Source organism: Ahaetulla prasina, chromosome 8, assembly GCF_028640845.1.
Source record: "Ahaetulla prasina isolate Xishuangbanna chromosome 8, ASM2864084v1, whole genome shotgun sequence".
Taxonomy (NCBI): Eukaryota; Metazoa; Chordata; class Lepidosauria; order Squamata; family Colubridae; genus Ahaetulla; species Ahaetulla prasina.
The window spans coordinates 9,048,427-9,071,710 of record NC_080546.1 but is presented as its reverse complement, the minus strand read 5'-3'; the positions used below and the strand labels follow the sequence as shown (position 1 = coordinate 9,071,710).

Here is a 23,284-nt window from a genome sequence, read left to right as displayed (position 1 = left end):
AGATCCTTTATATAGGCCATGGGGTGTGGCTCCAGGACTCAGCACTTATCCAGGCCTGCCCCTCCCTTCTTTCTGCTGACGCCGCCTATCAATTCTCCTGAAGCGAGGATCTCTCCAGGCTCCAGCTGTTGGTAATTGACATTCCTCAGGCTCACATGCTGTAGGGGAGGGAGAGGGGTCTAGTTGCTCCGTTTGCCTGGGCATGGAGCCAGGGCTGAGGGCTGGAGGCACTTCAGGCCCTTCGTCTTGTTCGGCCTGTCTGGGCATGGTGCCAGGGCTGGGGCCTGGAGACATGCCAGGACATTCCTCAGCATTCGGAAGGAGATAAGAGGGGCCCGGCTGCGGGGAAAACGACCGAGACACAACAGTTCCCCTCGCACTGTGCTAGTCATTCCCGACTCTAGGGGGCGGTGCTAATCTCCGTTTCAAAGCTGAAGAGCCAGCGCTGTCCGAAGACGTCTCCGTGGTCCTGTAGCCGGCATGACTCAACGCCAAAGGTACACGGAATGCTGCTACCTTCCCACCAAAGGTGATCCCTATTTTTCTACTTGCATTTTTTACGTGCTTTCGAACTGCTAAGTTGGCAGAAGCTGGGACAAGTAACGGGAGCTTACCTCTATGCGAGGCACTAGGGATTCAAACTGCTGAATTGCCGACCTTTCGATCGACAAGCTCAGCGTCTCTTACTCACTAAGCCACCGTGTCCCTAATACAGACTTATACATTCATGCATAAAATACAGGAAGACCTCAACTTATGATAGTTCGAAGTTACAACATCACTGAAAAGCGTGACTTATGTCTACTTTTCAGATTTAGGACTATTGCAGTATCCCCATGGTCATGTGATCAAATTTCGGGCATTTAGCAACTGGCTCACATTTATAGTGAATATTCTCATCTCAGAAATGGTGTAGGGTCTCCTGCTTGAGCGGGGGGGTTGGACTAGATGACCTATAAGGTCCCTTCCAACTCTGTTAATCTGTTTAATGACAGTTGCAAAGTCCAAGGGTCACGTGATCCCCTTTTGTGACCTTCTGACAAGCACAGTCAATGGGGAAGCCAGATTCAGCGAACAGCTGTGTTACTCACTTTAGATCCGCAGTGATTCACTTAACAAACATGGCAAGTGAGATCATGAAATGGGGCAAAACTCACTTAACAAATGTCTCACTCAGCAACAGAAATTTTGGGCTCAATTATGGCCGTAACTCAAGGATTACCTGTACACAACCCCACAGAAATGGTGAAATCAGAACCTGTTTACTACTACCGAATGTGACGTGCGCGTGCGCGTGTGTGCATTGCACACCAAAAGGAGGCATGCGGTAAGTAGAACAGTATGGGGTGTGTGTGTGTGATCAGCTGTGGTGCGCGATCTTGTTTTTAACTTTTAGAAGCATCTTTTTTAAAACCTACTCGGCCGAATAGGTTGTAAAAAAATGTTTTCAAAAGTAAAAAAAAAAGGCTCCGATGATCGTGCAGCTCCTCTGCGAACGTTTTAACCTTTCAAAAGCATGTTTTACAACCTATTCCCACCATTCGGGCGGGAAAGGCAAGTGAGCCGGAAAGGAGTGGCAAGCGGGCAAACGGGCGATTGGGTGGGCATGAGTACGGGGGCCCAAGGATTTTTGCTACCAGTTCTCCGAACCACCCGCCGCCATCGCTACCGGATCGAGCGATCCGGTCTAAACCGGGAGCATTTCATCCCTGCCTCACGGGGAATATCCACAGGTTGTTTCAAATGAGTGAAGCTTTGTCTCAGAGGTTTGATTTAATAGCGCTTCGCTTGGGTCTCTGAACTGAAACAACTACATAGAGGCAGTCCCTAATTTATAGCCAAAAATTGAGACCGGAATTCCCATTGCTAAACAAGAGGGTTGTTAAGTGAGTCATTTCCGACTTTATCACCTTTTTGCCCACAGTTATTAAGCGAATCGCTGCACTCCTGGATTGGTTGTAAATCACTTCTTTAGTGCCCTTACAATTTTGAACGGTTGCTAAATGAATTGTGGTAAATTCAGGACTTCCTCTAATTGTACTGATGATTCAGATCGTCATCAGAGTTGGATGGGACCTTGGGGGTCTTCTAGTCCAGCCCCCTGCTCAAGCAGGAGACTACTATTTCAGACAAAAGATTGTCTCTTCTTAAAAGCCTCCAGTGGTGGAGCACCCATCTTCTGGTGGCGAGCTGTTCCACTGGTTAATTGTCCTCCCTGTTAGGAAGTTTCTTCTTAATTCTAGGTTGCTTCTCTCCTTGATTTCCATCCATTGCTTCTTGTCAGGTCCTTTGGAGAATAGCTTGACTCCCTCTTCTAGGAGAGACTCCCTCAGATAGATAGATAGATAGATAGATAGATAGATAGATAGATAGATAGATAGATAGATAGATAGATAGAGGAAATGGATGGATGGATGGATGAATAGATAGATAGATAGCCTTCTGGTGCTTTGGAAAATAAGTTGACCCCCTCTCTTCTTTGTGGCAGCCTCTCAAATATTGGAGCACTGCTATCATAGTCACCCCTAGTCCTTTTTTTCACTAGACTAGATATACCCAATTCCTGCAGCCATCCTGTTGTGGCTCCAGCCCCCCCCCGGGCCTGGCCCCCTGCCAGAAAGTGACTCAGAGAGTGAGGGGGAAGGGCCATCAGGGCTCCCCTCTGCAGGACCGGCCTCTCTGGCTCAGCTCCAGGAACCAGAGGCAGACTAGGTGGTGACGAGGCCTCTGTCTCCTGTATTTCCCCACACCCAGGCACCGCTTCCAGACCCAGCTGTGGACAATCAGTCCTGGTTAGATCCCAGGTTTCGTAGACAAGAGAGGTGGGAACAACAGAAGAAGGGCTGGAGCAGGGCTTAGAAAGTGCTGAGTCACGGAGTCACACCCCACAGGGTATAAAAGCAGGAGGGGCTGCTCTACTGCTTTGTGATGGACAAACCAAACTGCCTGGAGAAAACTTGAGCTGAACTATTTGACTGAGCATTTGGCTTGGATTGCTGTTTGTTCCTGACTTCCTGGTTGCTCCGGTAACAAGCTTCTGACACGCCGGCATCAAGGAAGATAAAAGAAAACCTTGGCAGATGCTCTCTGGTTTGCTGCCAGAGCAGATAGCTGCCGTGGACTAAATTGCCGGCTAATTGAGTCAGTTCACATGCCTCCCGGACTGAGGTTGGGGGGACAGAACACGTCCTTTATATGTTTTAGTGTCCAGTCTCCTAATCATCTTGGTTGCTCTTCCCTGCACTCTTTCCAGAGTCTCAACATCTGATCAAACGGAATCTAGCGTTTCGAAAACAGGACTTAGTCTTGTAGGAAGGCTGACTTGGGGCTAATCTGCACATCCTTTTCACATAAGGCACTTGCTATTCTTCTGCTTTCAGGAATCAGGTTTTCAGTAGATGGGACATTGCGGGTGTGTGGGGGAAGAAACAATAGAGAAGGAAAACGGAACTAGAAAATTTAGCTACTGTGTTTCTCCAAAAATAAAACCCTACTGGAAAATAAGCCCTAGTGTGATTTTTCAGGATGTTCGTAATATAAGCCCTACCCCCAAAATAAGCCCTAGTTAAAATCATCAGCCAGATGGATGCATTTCAGTGGTGAGTTTCAATTTTTTTTACTACCGGTTCTGTGGGTGTGGCTTGGTGGGCGCGGCAAGGCTTGGTGGGTGTGCCTTGGTGGGCATGGCTTGGTGGGCATGCCAGGGGAAGGATAGTGTAAAAACTCCATTCCCACCCCACTCCAGGGGAAGGTTACTGCAAAATCCCCTTTTCCTCCCGATCAGCTGGGACATGGGAGGCAGAGAATAGATGGGGGCAGGGGCAGTCAGAATTTTTACTACAGGTTCTCCAAACTACTCAAAATTTCCACTACCATTTCTACAGAACTGGTCAGAACCTGCTGAAACCCACCTCTGGTTCAAGTAGGGCACATTCTGCAAGCATATCCACTTACAAGTAGTCCTTGACTTATGACCTCAAATGGGATCAGAATATTCACGGCTAAGCAAGGGAGTTGTCCAATGTTACGGTCTTGTTTTCGCCATGGTTGTTCAGTGAATCATGTCAGTTGTTAAGCGAATCACATGGCTGTTACAAATTGGTCTTCCACCGCCTTGTCGGAGCAGGTTGAGGAGGTCGGAAATGGAGATTGTGGGATGCTGCAACCATCATAAATATACATCTTACCAACATCTTACAACAATATTAGTGTTTAGTGACCCTTTGAAGTTTACAAGGGCACTGGAAAAAGTGATTGTTTTTCACACTTATGACCATTTGGTGGGTGTGGCTAGGTGGACATGACAGGGAAAGGATACTGTAAAATCCCCATTCCCACCCCACTCCAGGGGAAGGTTACTGCAAAATCCCCTTTTCCTCCCGATCAGCTGGGACTCGGGAGGCAGAGAATAGATGGGGGTGGGGCCAGTCAGAATTTTTACTCCTGTTTCTCCAAACTACTCAAAATTTCCACTACCATTTCTACAGAACTGGTCAGAACCTGCTGAAACCCACCTCTGGTTCAAGTAGGGCACATTCTGCAAGCATATCCACTTACAGGTAGTCCTTGACTTATGACCACAAATGGGATCAGAATATTCATGGCTAAGCAAGGGAGTTCTCCAATGTTACGGTCTTGTTTTCGCCATGGTTGTTAAGCAAATCATGTCAGTTGTTAAGCGAATCACATGGCTGTTAAGCAAATCGGTCTTCCACCGCTTTGTCGGAGCAGTTGAGGAGGTCGCAAATGGAGATCGTGGGATGCTGCAACTATCATAAATATACATCTTACCAACATCTTACAACAATATTAGTGTTTACTGACCATTTGAAGTTTACAAGGGCACTGGAAAAAGTGATTGTTTTTCACACTTATGACCATTTGGTGGGTGTGGCTAGGTGGACATGACAGGGAAAGGATACTGTAAAATCCCCATTCCCACCCCACTCCAGGAGAAGGTTACTGCAAAATCCCCATTTCCTCCCAATCAGCTGGGACATGGGAGGCAGAGAATAGATGGGGGCAGGGGCAGTCAGAATTTTTACTACAGGTTCTCCGAACTACTCAAAATTTCCGCTACCGGTTCTCCAGAACTGGTCAGAACCTGCTGAAAGCCACCTCTGGTTCAAGTAGGGCACATTCTGCAAGCATATCCACTTACAGGTAGTCCTTGACTTATGACCACAAATGGGATCAGAATATTCATGGCTAAGCAAGGGAGTTCTCCAATGTTACGGTCTTGTTTTCGCCATGGTTGTTAAGCAAATCGGTCTTCCACCGCTTTGTCGGAGCAGTTGAGGAGGTCGCAAATGGAGATCGTGGGATGCTGCAACTATCATAAATATACATCTTACCAACATCTTACAACAATATTAGTGTTTACTGACCATTTGAAGTTTACAAGGGCACTGGAAAAAGTGATTGTGTTTCACACTTATGACCATTTGGTGGGTGTGGCTAGGTGGACATGACAGGGAAAGGATACTGTAAAATCTCCATTCCCACCCCAATCCAGGGGAAAGATACTGTAAAATCTCCATTCCCACCCCAATCCAGGGGAAAGATACTGTAAAATCTCCATTCCCTTCCCAATCCAGGGGAAGGATACTGTAAAATCCCCATTCCCACCCCACTCCAGGAGAAGTTTACTGCAAAATCCCCATTTCCTCCCAATCAGCTGGGACTTGGGAGGCAGAGAATAGATGGGGGCAGGGGCCAGTCAGAACTTTTACTACCGGTTCTCCGAACTACTCAAAATTTCCGCTACCGGTTCTCCAGAACTGGTCAGAACCTGCTGAAAGCCACCTCTGATGCATTTAGTACCGTATTTTCCCCCAAAAATAAGACCTAATTGGAAAATAAGCCCCAATACGTCTTTTGGAGCAAAAATTAATATAAGACCTGGTCTTATTTTGAGGGAAACATGGGTATTACAGCCACTCTAATCTTGGATCTCAAAGGCTAGCAAATATACGGTTGGCTTCATGGCTAGGAACACATGATATATAAACAAACAAAATGTAGCACAGAGCAGGAAAACACAGAGAACAGGATCCGTAGTTCAATGCCTTATCTCTTTCCTATAAAGTCAGACATTTTGTGGCCGCAAGCGCAAGCAAACAATTGCCAAACCTTGTCGGTAAATGTCCATCCGATGGATCGATGGATTCCCACTGTGACTCAATTTCTGAACTTCTGCAGCTACAACTTTTTTTTTAATTTGCATTTATATCCCGCCCTTTTCCGAAGACTCAGGGCGGCTTACACTATGTCAAGCAATAGTCTTCATCCATTTGTATATTATATACAAAGTCAACTTATTGCCCCCCCCAACAATCTGGGTCCTCATTTTACCTACCTTATAAAGGATGGAAGGCTGAGTCAACCTTGGGCCTACTGGGACTGAACCTGCAGTAATTGCAAGCAGCTGTGTTAATAACAGACTGTCTTAGCAGTCTGAGTCACCAGAGGCCCAACCTACTTAGTTCATAGTCAGGGATGATGGGACCAAGAGTTTGGCCCCAGAGGTACTCATGGGGTGGGGGGAGCTATCGTGCTACAGATTCATAGATATGGAGGGTTGTCACGGAATTGCGCAGCCGGTGTCCAAATGGCGTTGAGACACGGACATGGCCTTGTACAGGTAGTCCTCAACGTATGACCACAATTGAGCCCAAAACCTATGCCGTTAAGGGAGAAATTTGTTAAATGAGTTCTGTCCCATTTTAAGACTTTTCTTGTCACATTGGTTAACTGAATCGCTGCAGTTGTTAAATTAGTCACCCGGTTGTTAAGTGAATCTGATTTCCCCATTGACTTTGTTGGTCAGAAGGTCTCATCTCTCTATCTGTCTCTGTTTTTGTCTCTGTGTGTCTGTCTGTCTGTCTCATGCATCTGTCTATTATTTCTCTCTCATCTCTCTCTCTCTCTCTTTCCATCCACCCACCCACCCTCCCATCCATCCATCTCCTATCTATCTATCTATCTATCTATCTATCTATCTATCTATCTATCTATCTATCTTTCTTTCTTTCTTTCTTTCTTTCTTTCTTCCCCCTCTCTCTTCCCCCCCTCTCTCTTTCTCTATCTTCTAAGAGGGAGTCTCTCCTAGAAGAGGGAGTCAAGCTATTCTCCAAAGGACCTGACAAGAAGCAATGGATGGAAATCAAGGAGAGAAGCAACTTAGAACTAAGGAGAAATTAGAACAATTAATCAGTGGTACAACTTGCCTCCAGAAGTTGTGAATGCTCCAACACTGGAAGTTATTAAGAATATGTTGGATAACCATTTGTCTGAAGTGGTGTAGGGTTTCCTGGTCTAAGCAGGGGGTTGGACTAGAAGACCTCCAAGTCCCTTCCAACTACCCTACCCTACCCTACCCTACCCTACCCTACCCTACCCTACCCTACCCTACCCTACCCTACCCTACCCTACCCTACCCTACCCTACCCTACCCTACCCTACCCTACCCTACCCTACTCTACTCTATTCTATTCTATTCTATTCTATTCTATTCTATTCTATTCTATTCTATTCTATTCTATTCTATTCTATTCTATTCTCTATTCATTATTTATTGTATATATACATATATGGTTAAAAATAAATCCCCAAAATGTTTTTATTAAGAGGGTTTTTTTGTTTTACTGTGGTATGATATCCGGAACAAGTTTATTCTGCCAATCTTTTTAATGGTTTTAACTGAAGTGCTCTGAGCCAGGTGGCTTTAATCAAGGGGGGCCCATAAATTTTGTAACTAAATTTATGGGCGGCTTTCCTCTTGCCTCTTGCCTTATCTTTTTTGTTTTTAAATGTTCACTGTTAGTTTTATAGCTCATCCAAGGTCTTGGCCGGGAGGGCAGGGAACTATCGGATCCTCTCTCTCCAAGGCTGGGAACAGCTGTGCAGGGGAGGTGGGAGAAACGTCACACGGGCTTCTCCCTTTTCATAACCTTCAGAGTTGACTGTTTGAGAGACTCTCGGTCTCAGAAAAATTCCAGTCTCAGAGTTCTGATGGATACTCTAATTAAATCATGAGCCTCGAGCCAAGCTTCAAAAGAAATCCAGTTATTTATTAGGAGCTTCATGTTGGCAGGTTCCCAAGTGAAGCCAGCTCTGACCTTACATAATTAACAGCCCTAATCGTGACCCTGTTCCCCCCCCTCCTCCCAGGGTGTGTCATCAGGGGTGGGCTTCAAAATTTTTTCAAGGGGGTCTTTGCCCAGTTGGTAGGTGGGCGTGGTCATGGTAGGCGTGGCCTAGTCAGCCTCCTGCACCATGGTGGGGGGGGCATTTTTGCCCTTCCTGGGTTCCGGAGGCTTTCCTCGAGCCTCTGGGTTTGAGAAAATGGCCTCCCCAGGCTTTGGAGGCCCTCTGGAGGCCGGAAACGGTTTTTGGCCTTCCTGAACTTCCGGTAGATCCATTTCCCACCCTCCCTGAGCCTCTGTGCGCACCCTGCACTTACTTGCATCCAAAACAGGCCGTGTGAGGACTCCTGGGAGGGGCAGGGTGGGGTGGGGTGGGCGGGGCCAGCCAGGAATGGGATTTGGGGGTTCTCTAAACTGCACAGAATCTTAGCTAGAGGTTCTCCCGAACCCCTGAGAACCCCCAGCATCCCACCCCTGTGTGTCATCAGTCACATTCTCCAATGAAGCAATTTCGCGGGTTGTAGAGATTGTTGTAGAGAGGTTGTATCACTCCCCTCCGGCCTCTGTGGGTAACCCCGGGAGATGGCCTTGACATCCAGACAGAATATGGTAGAGCTAAGAGGGGCTGAGAATCTGAAAGAACCTAAGCCCCCCTGCCCAACTTTTTCTACAGTCAAGAGCCTAAATGAGAAAAAGTTGACTGAAGCCCCGCTTTTCTATTTACAGTCTACAACAAACCCAGTTTTAGAACTGCTGGAGTTCTCAACTCCAAGTGCCCGGCATTCTGATTTTTTCTTCAGGGTTATAACCAGGATATAGCTAAGTACCAATATCTAGCCAACTTTGGTCGATCCCCAGAAGATAAGCAGGAACAGATCCTGTAAATACTTGAAAAGTAGCCCAGCAGAAAGTTTTCAGAAAGCAAACAACGGCAAACCACCTATACAGTTGTAAAGAACAATACAGATAATCCTCGTCTTATGACCACAGTTAGGATAAGAATTTCTGTTGTTAAGTAAGTTGGGGGTTAAGTGAGTTGTGCCCAATTTTACAACATTTTGTGCCATGCTTGTTAAAGAAATCCCTGCAGATGTGGAGACTCTAGAAAGAGTACAGAGAAGAGCAACCAAGATGCTTAGAGGGCTGGAGGCTAAAACATATGACGAATGGTTGCAGCACGGGTGAAATGCTCCCAGTTTGGACCGAATCGTGTGATCCGGTAGCGATGGGGGCAGGTAGTTTGGAGAACCGGTAGCAAAAATCCCTGCCCCCCCCCCACCGCCCATGCCTTGCTGTTCCTTTTCCCTGTCCCTGAAGCTCATGGTAGTGATATAGTTGCAAACGGCCTTAAATGACTGCCGCGGCGCTTCAAAGGGCCGCACTACAGCTGATCAGCGCTGTAGGCGGCTAGTAGACCGATGCCTCTATTTTTAATAAGGTAGACTGGTGCCTCCCAAAAAAAGGCGATTAGTAGACCGGTGCCTCTATTTTAACAGAAGGTAGACCGGTGCCTCCCAAAAAAAGGCGATTAGTAGACCGGTGCCTCTATTTTTACAGAAGGTAGACCGGTGTGCTCCCAAGTTTTGTATACTTTATTATTTTTATTATTTATTATTATTGGCCATGCCCATTCAGTCACCTGACCACCAAGCCACACCCACCAATTAAGCCACGCCCACAGAACCAGTAGGGAAAATTTTTAGATTTCACCGCTAGGTTGCAGGAACTGGGCGTGTCTAGTTTAATGAAAAGAAGGACTAGGGGCACGTTCCTTTTTTCTGTGCCTTTGTAACTTTGAACGGTCACTAAACAAACTGTTTTAAGCCGAGGATTATTCCTGTATCTGAAATTGAAATGTAGGCTAATTAATCATAATAAAAAAAAAAGAGGAGGAGGAAGTGATAAGGAAAATTCCGGACTGTGCTGAGATGGATCAATTAACAAAAGAGAGAAAAGAAAGATACGGGATATTATGTAATATGGAAGAAATTGTATAACTGGATAAAAATTAGAAATGGTAAAAAATAAAACAATTTTAAAAAAAAGAAAAAAAAGAAAAGATCACCCCAAAAAAGGTAGCGCATGAAAGAAAATGTATTGTTATAAGGATAGGTATGATGGAATATATACAGAAATAAGGGATAATGCGACAAAAAGATAAGTATAATTAAAGAAAACGAGAGGGGAAAAATTTAAATAATAGAGGAATACCAATACGAAGCTGATCTAAAGAAGGAGTATATGTTTTATGTTAGTGTCTGTTATGTCTTTTTTTTTAAGTATTTAAAATAATAATTAAAAAAAGAATTAAAATAAACTATCCGTTGCAAGTGTGACAGTTGGAAACTAAAACGATGGTGGTGGTAAACGTAATTCTTTTAGTTTATTATAAAAAGATATGGAAATTTAAAACAAACAAACATTTAAAACGGACCGCTTGGTGAATTATTTGCTGGAAAACCAGCAAGGGGAGTCTACTTTTTCCAAGCTATTTATTACTCAGATGAGTGAGGGGCTGAAAACAGTCCGTCTCTCCTGATGTGAAGGAAATACTTGGTTGGCACTTGATTTGATGAGAGGTTTATTAGCCCTCTGATCTATGGTAATTGAGAGGCACTTTGCTTGTGGCCTGAGGTGCTGAGCCAGTGATATTGATATTGCATTGTCAAACCGTATGACCATAAAACAGCTAATGAAAGACACAGCTCATAACTTCTGGCGGCCATAAAATGGGCTCCTACAATGAGCTTAGACTGAGAACCCAGACTGACGAAAAAGTCGCGATTCTGCGGTAACGAGAGCGCAAAACATAGAACAGAAATACAGATAACAGAGTTGGAAGGGGCCTTGTAGGTCATCTAGCCCAACCCACCACCCGAGTAGGAGACCCTACGCCAGTGATGGTTAACCTTTTTTGGTGCCGAGTGCCCAAAGAATGTGCACTTGTGAGGGAATGCCCTGTTGTAGTCCGTCAGCAGCCTGCGGAGCTGGCAATGGAGTCGGACAGCGATGAGGCTGAGGTGAGGCCAGGGCCATCGGGGAGTGAGGTGCGGACTCCAGAGCCTCCAGAGACTGACAGTAGTGAGGCAGAGGAACAGGAGGAGCCTGTTCCTAATGCACACATAAGAAGAGCTGCCAGAAGGCAAGAACAGCTCAAGCAGAGTGGACAACTCAGGAGTAGGGCCAAGAGATGATTGGCCCCTCCCATAAGGCTTAATAACAGACCAGCACCGGTGTTTCAGCTTTGCCAGAAAACAACGTTGTAGCTGCGTCTTCTGCTTCGTGTATGTCTTTGTTTTTGTGGCTTCTGGAAGTTTGCCAGGAAGGGCCTTTGGCAGTTTGCCTAATTGGACTAAAGTTTGTGAGATAACTGAGGAATTTGTTTTGGGAGGCATTTCTTTTACTTTGAGTTGAACGACGCTGGGAATGAAGTAATTCCCGGCTGTTTGAATAAAGTTTGTTTTTCCACGAACTAAGTTGATTACTACCTACTTGGGTCTGGGTCACAACATGCCCACGCATGTGCTTTAACTCCCAAAATGCAATGCAAGTGTCCCCCCCCCATGCAGGCGCCTCTTTCCTGTGTATGTATGCATGTCCCTCCCTGCTTGCATTCTGCCCACCCCCAGTTTTGGCTTCTAGGTTGGTGCAGGAGGTTTTCCAGGCCCAAACTGGGGCAGTGGGGGCAGGGCTCCATTTTGAAAAGCCTCCTGCACCAACCTGGAAGCCAAAATGGGGCGCTGCATGAGGCCCCCTTCCGTGTCCTGTTTTGGCCCTGGAAAGCCTCCTGCACCAACCTGCACCCCCCCTGCGCATGCCCCCCCGTGCTTCCCCTGCATGCGCCCCTCTCTCATGTGCAGCAGAGATCCTAAGACCAGGATTGATGGGAAGTGTGTGCGCATGCGTGGTGGAGCTGGGCTGGAGCGATGGCGGGAGTGCCAGCAGAGAGGGCTCTGCGCGCCACCTGGTGGCCCGCGTGCCATAGGTTCACCATCATGGCCCTATGCCATTCCTGACAAATAATAATAATAACAACAGAGTTGGAAGGGACCTTGGAGGTCTTCTAGTCCAACCCCCTGCCCAGGCAGTCCAGTCCAATCTCCAAATGGCAGTCCAGTCTCTTCTTGAAAGCCTCCAGTGATGAAGCTCCCACAACTTCTGAAGGCAACTTTTGTTGATTGCTCTCACTGTCAGGAAATTCCTCCTTATTTCTTTTTTTTTTTCATAAAAAAGTTTTATTTTTACAATCATATCAAACAGCTCATCCAATGTACAGTTATATACAATTAGTCGGGCTTGCCCAGTCACCACCCCCCTTTTTAACACTCTTCCCTCTTCTACCTTCTTCTACTTTCCAGATCTTCCTCTCCTTCTCTTATCTACATTCTCTCCTCCCTCCACCCTCCACCTTCCTTCTCCCTCTTCTACCCCTCTTCCTTCCTCTTCTCCTCTTTCCTATGTCCTACTCTCTCCTCTTTTCTCCCTCCCCACCGTTCTAAAATGGTAACTGAGCAGACCCGACCCTACATTAATTATATTTATACATCTTCAATAATCCCTGTACATTAACCATCAATCCATCCTCTGCCCTCAACTTCCCAATTCCCCTCCCCCTTACCCCCCACCTCAACTTCCCAGAACAAAATGCAGGGTATCAAAACTAACAATCATAATCCAAAATAATTCCTAAATTATAATCTCTAGTCACTCCACACATAATCACACTCTCAATTCCCCTCTCCTTCAGAAATAATCCTCCTTATTTCTAGGTTGAATCTCTCCTTGATCAGTTTCCATCCATTATTCCTTGTCTGGCCTTCAGGTGCTTTGGAAAACAGCTTGACCCCTTCCTCTCTGTGGCAGCCCCTCAAATATTGGAAGACTGCTATCATGTCTCCCCTGGTCCTTCTCATCACTTAGACTAGTCATGCCCAGTTCCTGCAACCGTTCTTCATATATTTTAGCCTCCCTTCCTCCCGAATACATCTCAAAGAAAAAAAACCACTGTATTTTTTCCTACATCTTTTAATTATCTAATCGGAGGGCAGTTGTCGTGTGGCAGTTTAGAGTCACAAGTAAAAAAAAAAGCACCATCCAGAAATGAGTTACCTAACGTCCCAAGCAAACAAACTACCTTTGATTTGACTTGGCCAATGTCTACATGTGGTAAGATACCGAAGTACGGTTTTTTTTTAACTTTGGCTCCTTATTTATTCTTTCCTTGGACGGAGAATAAAAGCCAGCTTACTTGACATCCCCTGCAATCAGGGTCCATCAAGGGTAAATTATATCCGAGCCCACGGAAAAGGAAAAGGAAGCGAGCGAGCCAAGCGCAGCTTCTGGATCTGACTCTTCCACTGAAAATTGACTCCCGCCAAGAGCCGATGTACTTTGCTTCCCATCAAACAAACCAAATTGCCCTGAGTCATAATGGAAGCGTCGCAAAATTGCCTTGATCACTTACAATGGCGAGGCAGGAGGGAAAATTAAGGCTCAGCCGTGTTATTGTCGCTTCCAACATCTGTTCTCCAAAAAAAAAAAAAAATCCATTGGCATCAGGCTGGTCAAAATAAGGCTAAAAACCGCATGACACGCATTAATCCCTTATTTTTCTCTGCCTCCCTGCTTCTGCCATGGAAGTTGCTCGGCCCAGCGATAGGAAATATAACACGTACACTCCAAAGATCCTTCCGGCTCTGTTATTCTGGACTACAGGTTTTCCTCAATTTACAACAGTTCGTTTAGTGACCGTTTGAAGTTGCAACGGTGCCGAAAAAAGGGACTCACGACTGTTTTTCACACTTACGACTCTTGCAGCTGGCTACGTGGTCGAAATTCAAAAGCTTGGCAACCGGTTCGTATTTAAGATGGTTGCAACGTCCCCCCGGGGTGTGTGTGTGTCACGTGATCCCCTTTTGCGACCCTTCTGACAAGCAAAGTCAATGAAGAAGCCGGATTCGCTTAACAACCGTGTTGCTAACTTAACGAGTGCAGTGCTTTGTTTAACAACCGTGGCAAGAAAGTTCGTAAAATGGCACAAAATTAAGGTCACAGCGGGTTTTGAAATGGATTAATGATTTGGATACGCAACTTACGTTCACATTAGCAGACCTGGCAAGTGTTTTTAGAATTGGATATAGAAGGCAAAATGGTTCTAACAGGAATGTGCTTGTCAGGTTCGCAAATCTTGGTGATAAGTTGGAAGTTATGGCCAAGTTAAGAGAGTTGGGAGATGCTTTGAAGTTTGAAGGGAAGACTATTCAAGTCTTCCCGGATATATCAAGAGAAGAAAGGGCATGGAGATTTTTTTTAAAACCAATTACAAAAGTTTTGAGAGATAATGGAATTAAATACAATTGGAGGCCACCACAACAATTGAAATTTTTTTATAAAGGAAGGATGCGTACAATCACCCCAGATATAGATGCATTATTTACGGGAGCTTGGACTGATTGAGATGGAGGATTTAATGGAGATAAAAGATCAAATGCTTCAGATGGGTGGAACATACGTGGAAACATCAATCTCAGAAGAAGAAAAAGGGGCTATTGGAGGGCAAGACTCCAAAGGGTTAAAGAGGAAAGAAATATCACCTGTGTTGGTTGAACAGAAGAAGAGTCGTGAGGATACAGTAGGAGAAGAAGCAGATAAGAGTCTTGGAAAATATGAAGCTGAATGCGGGTCATCGCTATCTTTTTTTTTGAGTGATGAATTTAAATAGACAGCCCGAAAGAAGTGCCCCGGGCATTGGCACGTCCCCTCTCCCCCATTCTCTTTATAGAGGCGAATCCGATGAGGATGTGGGGGAAGAAGATTGTTTGTATTTTATTGTTTGTTTTGTTTTTGGTTTTTTTTTTGTTTGCTTATTGTTGTTTATATGGTAGTTTAATGTCGGGTGGTAGGGGGCACAGAAAGGAAGATGCGGGGATAGGATTAAAAAATTTATATTTTAAATGGGAGTTATAAAAATAATGTCATGGAATGTGAAGGGTACAGGGAATCAGATTAAAAGAAGAAGATTGGAGTTTAAGATTAAAAGGGATTTACCAGAAATTTTATTTTTATAAGGTCACAACTATCTCGCTTAACAACATAAATTTTGGGCTTAATTCTGGTCGTAAGCCAAGGACTATCTGTATTTAATTATCAACTGAATAAGAAAGAGAGACACCAGTATCTCGGATTACAGATTAGATGAACAAACTATGAGGACCCTTTAAATCAGGGTCCTCATAGTTTGAGGAACTCTGGGAGTTGAAGTCCACAAGTCTTAAAGGGACCAAGGTTGGAGACCCCTGCTTTAAATTAAAACAACGCATTTCATGTGCAATCCAAACGCCAAAATCACAGATAGGTAGTTCTTGACGTGTGATCACAACTAAATGCAAAATTTTCCTTGCTAAGCGCGACAGTCATTAAGTGAATCACTGCCGTTGTCCAGTTAGGAACATGGTCGCTAAGTGAATCTGGTTTTCCCATTGACCTGGCTTATCAGAAGGTCACAAAACGAGATGAAACAGGGACCCTGCCTCTGTCCTGCATACATGCATATCTCCAAGTGTCTGAATTTTAATTCGGGGGACACTGCAGCGCTTGTAAGTGTGAAAAACGGCAATAAGCAGTGGTGGGATTCAACCGGTTCGTATTTAAGATGGTTGCAACGTCCCCCCGGGGTGTGTGTGTGTCACGTGATCCCCTTTTGCGACCCTTCTGACAAGCAAAGTCAATGAAGAAGCCGGATTCGCTTAACAACCGTGTTGCTAACTTAACGAGTGCAGTGCTTTGTTTAACAACCGTGCCAAGAAAGTTCGTAAAATGGCACAAAATTAAGGTAACAACTATCTCGCTTGACAGCATAAATTTTGGGCTTAATTCTGGTCGTAAGCCAAGGACTATCTGTATTTAATTATCAACTGAATAAGAAAGAGAGACACCAGTATCTCAGATTACAGATTAGATGAACAAACTACGAGGACCCTTTAAATCAGGGTCCTCATAGTTTGAGGAACTCTGGGAGTTGAAGTCCACAAGTCTTAAAGGGACCAAGGTTGGAGACCCCTGCTTTAAATTAAAACAACACATTTCAAGTGCAATCCAAATGCCAAAATCACAGATAGGTAGTTCTTGACGTGTGATCACAACTAAATGCAAAATTTTCCTTGCTAAGCGCGACAGTCATTAAGTGAATCACTGCCGTTGTCCAGTTAGGAACATGGTTGTTAAGTGAATCTGGTTTTCCCATTGACCTGGCTTATCAGAAGGTCACAAAACGAGATGAAACAGGGACCCTGCCTCTGTCCTGAATACATGCATATCTCCAAGTGTCTGAATTTTAATTCAGGGGACACTGCAGCGCTTGTAAGTGTGAAAAACGGCAATAAGCAGTGGTGGGATTCAACCGGTTCGTACCACTTCGACCGAACCGGTTGTTAAATTGCTGGCTGGCCCCTCCCCTCCCCTCCCTTTCCAGAAGTCCCTACGCCCTCTGTTTTGGCTCCCAGGTAAGTGTACGGAGCGGTGGTGGGTTTCAATTTTTTTTACTACCGGTTCTGTGGGCGATCGCTTGATGGGCGTGGCATGGTTTGGTGGGCGTGGCAGGGGAAGGATCAGTGGTGGGATTCAAGTGATTTATTATTTATTTATTTATTTATTAATCATATTTATATACCGCCCTATCTCCCGAAGGACTCAGGGCGGTTTACAGGCACTTAAAAATACATAACACAAATACAATATAAAAACAATTAAAAAACTTATTCTAAAGCCCGTTATTAAAATATAAAAACAGAACCCAATTAAAACCCATAAATTTAAAATCTAGCTCAGTCCTGCACAATTAAATAGGTTTAACAACCGGTTCTCTGCCCTAATGATTTCTTCCAACAACCAGTTTGCCAAACTGCTCAGACAGTTAACAACCGGTTCTCCCGAAGTGGTGCGAACTGGCTGAATCCCACCACTGGGAAGGATACTGTAAAATCTCCATTCCCACCCTACTCCAGCAGAAGGTTACTGCAAAATCCCCATTTCCTCCCGATCAGCTGGGACTTGGGAGGCAGAGAATAGATGGGGGTGGGCCAGTCAGAATTATTACTACCGGTTCTCCGAACTACTCAAAATTTCCGCTACCGGTTCTCCAGAACTGGTCAGAACCTGCTGAAACCCACCTCTGGTAGAGAGGCCTATTAGGCCCAAAATGGAGCACGGGGTGGTTTGGCGCCCCCCCTTCCCTGTGGCCCATTTTTGCTCCCAGGAGGCTGCAGGGGGGCCTACTAGGCCCAAAAAGGTGCACAGGCGGTCGACGCTCCCACCTCGCGGCCTGTTTTTGCTCCCAGCGGAGTGCAGGAGGCTGAGTGCTGCCTGTCACACCTGGCCATGCCCACCATGACCACATCCACCCAGCTGGTCATTAGGGCAGAGACCCGGTTGTTCAATTATTTGAATCCCATCACTGGAAGTCACCTTTTTCATTGCTGTTGTGAATTTGAAAAGTCGCTAAATGAACGGTTGTATGTTGAGAACAGGGGATGCGATGGCTCAGGGGCTAGGACATTGAGCTTGTCGATCGAAAGGTCGGCAGCTCAGCGGTGCTGCCGTGTAACGGGGTGCGTTCCCGTTACTTGTCCCAGCTTCTGCCAACCTAGCAGTTTCGAAAGGACCTAAAAATGCAAGTAGAAAAAATAGGGACCACCTTTGGTGGGAAGGTAACAGCGTTCCGTGCACCTTTGGCATTGAGTCATGCCGACCACATGACCACGGAGACGTCTTCGGACAGCGCTGGCTCTTCGCCTTTGAAACGGAGATGAGCACCGCCACCTAGAGTCGGGAACGACTAGCACATATGTGCAAGGGGAACCTTTACCTTTACCTTTATGTTGAGGACTACCTATGTAACATATAAGCCCTCTATTGGAAGAAGACAGTTCAGATGAGATCTACACACGTGGGTCTGATCGGGCTAAATTACAGGGGTGATTCACACACATGAACACACAGGGGCCTCTGTGGCTCAGACTGGTAAGACAGTCTGTTATTAACAGCAGCTGCTTGCAATTACTGCAGGTTCAAGCCCCACCAGGCCCAAGGTGGACTCAGCCTTCCATCCTTTATAAGGTAGGTAAAATGAGGACCCAGATTGTTGGGGGCAATAAGTTGACTTTGTATATAATATACAAATGGATGAAGACTATTGCTTGACATAGTGTGAGCCGCCCTGAGTCTTCGGAGAAGGGCGGGATATAAATGCAAAAAAACAAAACAAAACATGAGGTTGCCTTGTCTCATTCTTTTCATTTAATCCGTTGCTTGTATTCCACTTTTACACCTGGTTCTGTCGTGTAATCTTTTATCTTTTATTTCTAGATTTTTGATCTGGCCTTTATGCCATTATAGATACTGTTTCAAAGAACTTTCTCTGACTTTGAACCCAGTTTTGAGAAAGGGTTTTCGGTTCTTTTTGTGATAGCTTTCTATTTATTCCATCCAAAAAATATTCCAATTAAATGTTTGCCAGAGCCTGGACTGATTTAATGTTAGTGTAATGGAAATATTAATTATCAGGTAATTTGAAGCCCTTAAGCTCTGGAAAAAAAAAAGCGTTGGGGTTTAATGAAAAATGTCAGCAGGAAAATTATCACCCCTTTTTCATTACAGAACTAGGAGCCTGACAGCTGCTCTTTTTCTCTCGTTAAAAGTTCCATAGATATCAGTGCTAAGCATAATTTTCAAGAACAGCCTCCTTCTACAGTAGTGGCCAAAATTGTGGAAACCTTTTGGGAAAAGTGTATTTTTGAGGCTTAATGGCTAATAACACCATTTTTTTGGCGGGGTGGGAGTTTCAAGATAATCCTATTCCACTGCTAGAATGGCCTGGGAATAGCCCAGACCTTCACCCAATTGAAAATCTAGAAAGCCGACTAAAGAAACTGGTTAGTCAGACCTTGCGACCCAGCAATAAAACCCAGTTAATAGAAGCCATCCTTCAATCTTGGTTTCACATTAGAACAGCTGCAGAACTAAAAGACTCGATTCACTCCATGGGAAGACATTGTAAGGCCATAATTCATGCTAAACGTTACCCAACTAAGTATTGACTGACATGGGGATCATTTTTGTATATCTCGTTTTTTTCCTAGGGTGATCATTCAAAATCAATCAAGCCAAAATCTGAGACGGAACAAGAGCACTGGGAGAACAGGTTTCTATCTGGACAAGCAATAGTCTGAAGTGGTGTACGGTTGGATAGAAGACCTTCAAGGTCCCTTCCAACTCTGTTCTTCTGTTACTCTGTTATTTAAAACAACATCAGTAGATTTGGCTAAATATTAGGGTATGGTTTTTTTTTTAATCCTCTGAAGAATAGAATAGAATAGAATAGAATAGAATAGAATAGAATAGAATAGAATCTTGATTGCAGAAAATATGACTTCTGTAACAGAGTTATTAACACTTGGAACACACTACCTGACTCTGTGGTCTCTTCTCAAAATCCCAAAAGCTTCAACCAAAAACTGTCTACTATTGACCCCACCCCATTCCTAAGAGGACTATAAGGGGTGTGCATAAGAGCACAAAAGTGCCTACCATTCCTGTCCTATTGTTTCCTTTCCTTATATCAAATTAATATAGTTATTGCATACTTTTGCTCATATATATGCTTATATGATATGTAGTTATTTTATGTTGATGCTTATGTAAACTGTTGTGACAAAATAAAAAAAATAGAATAGAATAGAATAGAATAGAATAGAATAGAATAGAATAGAATAGAATAGAATAGAACAGAACAGAATAGAATTTTATTGGCCAAGTGTGATTGGACACACAAGGAATTTGTCTTGGTGCATATGCTCTCAGTGTACATAAAAGAAAAGATTCGTTCATCAAGAATCATAAGGTACCACACTTAATGATAGTCACAGGGAAACAGTCAATATAAATCATAAGGATACCAGCAACAAGGTCACAGTCATACAGTCATAAGTGGGAGGAGATGGGTGATAGGAACGATGAGAAGATTAATAGTAATGCAGACTTAGTAACTAGTTTGACTTGACGGTTTCAAATTGTAATGTTGGAGAAGACTGTTGAGATCCTATCAGTCAATCCTGAAGGACATCAACCCTGACTGGTTTTTTGGGAAGGACAGATGCAGAAGTGGAAGCTCAAATCCTTTGGCCACCTAATGAGAAGAGGGGACTTCTTAGAGAAGACCCTGACGTTGGGAAAGACGGAAGGCAAAAGGAGAAGGGGACAACAGAGGATGAGGTGGTCCGATAAGGGTCATCGACGCAATGAAGATGAATTTGGGGAAACTCCTGAAGATAATAGAGGACAGTGGAGGGGGGCAGGTGAACTATGGTCTATGGCAGGGGTTAGCAACCTGTGGCTCTGGAGCCACATGTGGCTCGTTCACCCCTCTACTGTGGCTCCCTGTCTGTCAAAATATGCATCTACAACCATCAATGCGCAACCCCCGCCGACATGCGATTTATTGAGCTTTTCAACCCCTGGTAGGCCAACTATGGATAAATCCAAGAAACGTTTCAGAAGAAAACAGAACATTTAATTCAACTACATATGCTAGTTTAGTCAGAATTTTAACCTTTATAGTCAGGCACAGGAAGGGTTTTGTGGCTCTCGGTGTTTTCTTTTCTGTGGGAAACGGGTCCCAATGGCTCTTTGAGTGTTTAAGGTTGCAGATCCCTGATCGGTGGGGACATGAAGAGTCAGACACACACCTTAGCAACTGAACAACAACTGATGGCTCTTTTCGTGCTATAAAACAAAGATCCAAGGTAATCTATGCAGTTTACCAACCCAGTCAGCCAACTTTCTCTCCAGCTTTCTGCTTGTTCTATGTTGGCTAGGAAAAATTACCCCCCTTTTTCTTTTCATCAGAGAGAATCAAAGTAGGTATAGGATCAATAGAAAAACCGTACCTCGCTGAAGTCCATGAGTACACGTGAACAGGAGCAGTAGGAGGCTTACAACCTGAGCCTTCATCTCAGCTCCCCGACAATCACACTGGATTGTTGCGCATTGAAAGTTTGTTTAGAAAACCTACGGCTGGATTGCAAGTGATGGGGGGGTGTCGATGAACGAACCCCTGTGTTTATATATGGCTTCCCTTTATATATACATTGATCAATGATTAATTGCCACGCAAAAGTCAGAGGGCAGGCATCCTTGGTCTGGCTGAGAGGAAGCCAAGGTCCAAAATCAGGCAAACACATGGCAAAAGAGGACTACTGACCCCGAACCATGTTTAGACTTAAACATTAACTCAGAACACAGATTGAACTGTGTTAATACCACTGAGTTGGTATTAACTGTGTTACCAACTCAGAAAGCTCAAACTGCCCAAGGAGCTACTGATCCAATTCTACAGAAGAATTACTGAGTCTGTCATTTGCACCTCTGTAACTGTCTGGTTTGGTTCTGCAACCCAACAAGAAAGACACAGACTTCAGAGGATCATTAGAACTGCAGAAAAAACAATTGTTACCAACCTGCCTTCCAGTGAGGACTTGTATACTGCACAAATCAAGAAGAGGGCCATGAAAATATTTACAGATCCCTCACATCCTGGACATAAACTGTTTCAACTCCTACCCTCAAAACGACGCTATAGAGCACTGCACATCAGAACAACTAGACACAAGAACAGTTTTCCCCCCGAAGGCCATCACTCTGCTAAACAAATAATTCCCTCAACACTGTCAAACTATTTACTAAATCTGCACTACTATTAATCTTCTCATGGTTCCCATTACCAATCTCTTTCCACTTATGACTATATGACTGTAACTTTGTTGCTGGTAATCCTTATGATTTATATTGATATTGATTGTTCTTGATTGCTTATTTGTACCCTGTGATTATCATTAAGTGTTGTATCATTAAGTGTTAAATTGTACCCTATGACCATCATTTGTGTTGTAAATGTTGTACCTTGATGAAGGTATCTTTTCTTTTGTATACACTGAAACCATGTGCACCAAGACAAATTCCTTGTGTGTCCAATCACACTTGGCCAATAAATTCTATTCTATTCTAAATGCCTTGTTCAGCCACACTTGGAATACTGCATCCAGTTTTGGTCACCACAATGTAAAAAAAGACAGTGAGACTTTAGAAAGAGTGCAGAGAAGAGCAACAAAGATGATTAGGGGACTGGAGGCTAAAACATATGAAGAACGGTTGCAGGAACTGGGTATGTCTAGTTTAATAAAAAGAAGGACTAGGGGAGACATGATAGCAGTGTTCTAATATCTCAGGGGTTGCCACAAAGAAGAGGGAGTCAAGCTATTCTCCAAAGCACCTGAGGGTAGAACAAGAAGCAATGGGTGGAAACTGATCAAGGAAAGACGCAACTTAGAACTAAGGAGAAAGTTCCTGACAGTTAGAACAATTAATCAGTGGAACAACTTGCCTGCAGAAGTTGTAAATGCCCCAACACTGGAAATTTTTAAGAAGATGTTGGATAACCATCTGTCTGAGATGGTGTAGGGTTTCCTGCCTGGGCAGGGGGTTGGACTAGAAGGCCTCCAAGGTCCCTTCCAACTCTGTTGTTATTATTATTATTATCCACCACTGATAGGGGACTGTAGGCTAAAACAAATGAAGAATGATTGATGGAATTGGATATGTCTAGTTTCATGAAAAGAAGGCCTAGGGGACACATGATAGCAATCTATCAATATCTAAGGGGCTGCCACAAAGAAGAGGGAGTCAAACTATTTTCCAAAGCACCTGAAGGCAGGACAAGAAGCAATGGATGGAAACTTATCAAGATGAGAAGCAACCTGGAATTAAGGAGATACTTCGTAACAGTGAGAACAATAAACCAGTGGAACAGCTGGCCTACAGAAGTTGTAGGTGCTTCATCACTGGAGGTTTTTAAGAAGAGACTGGACAGCCATTTGTCTGGATTGTTATAGGAAACAACATATAATTCCTATTGTTGTAGGGATAGGAAATCTGCCATCAACTGGTAAAGGTAAAGGCAAAGGTTCCCCTCGCATATATGTGCTTGTCGTTCCCGACTCTAGGGGGCGGTGCTCATCTCCGTTTCAAAGCCGAAGAGCCAGCGCTGTCCGAAGACGTCTCCGTGCTCATGTGGCCGGCATGACTCA

At 44.4% G+C, this 23,284-nt stretch overlaps 1 protein-coding gene across 1 annotated transcript in view; it reads right to left on the bottom strand.

Moving 5' to 3' along the window:
- GC (GC vitamin D binding protein) overlaps nt 1-21,152 on the bottom strand; it is a 65,316-nt gene extending 44,164 nt beyond the window's left edge. The window contains exon 1 of the mRNA XM_058193098.1: nt 21,089-21,152. Coding sequence (XP_058049081.1) covers nt 21,089-21,152 — 64 coding nt within the window. The remainder of the gene's footprint in view (nt 1-21,088) is intronic.
- Nucleotides 21,153-23,284: the final 2,132 nt, after the last annotated feature.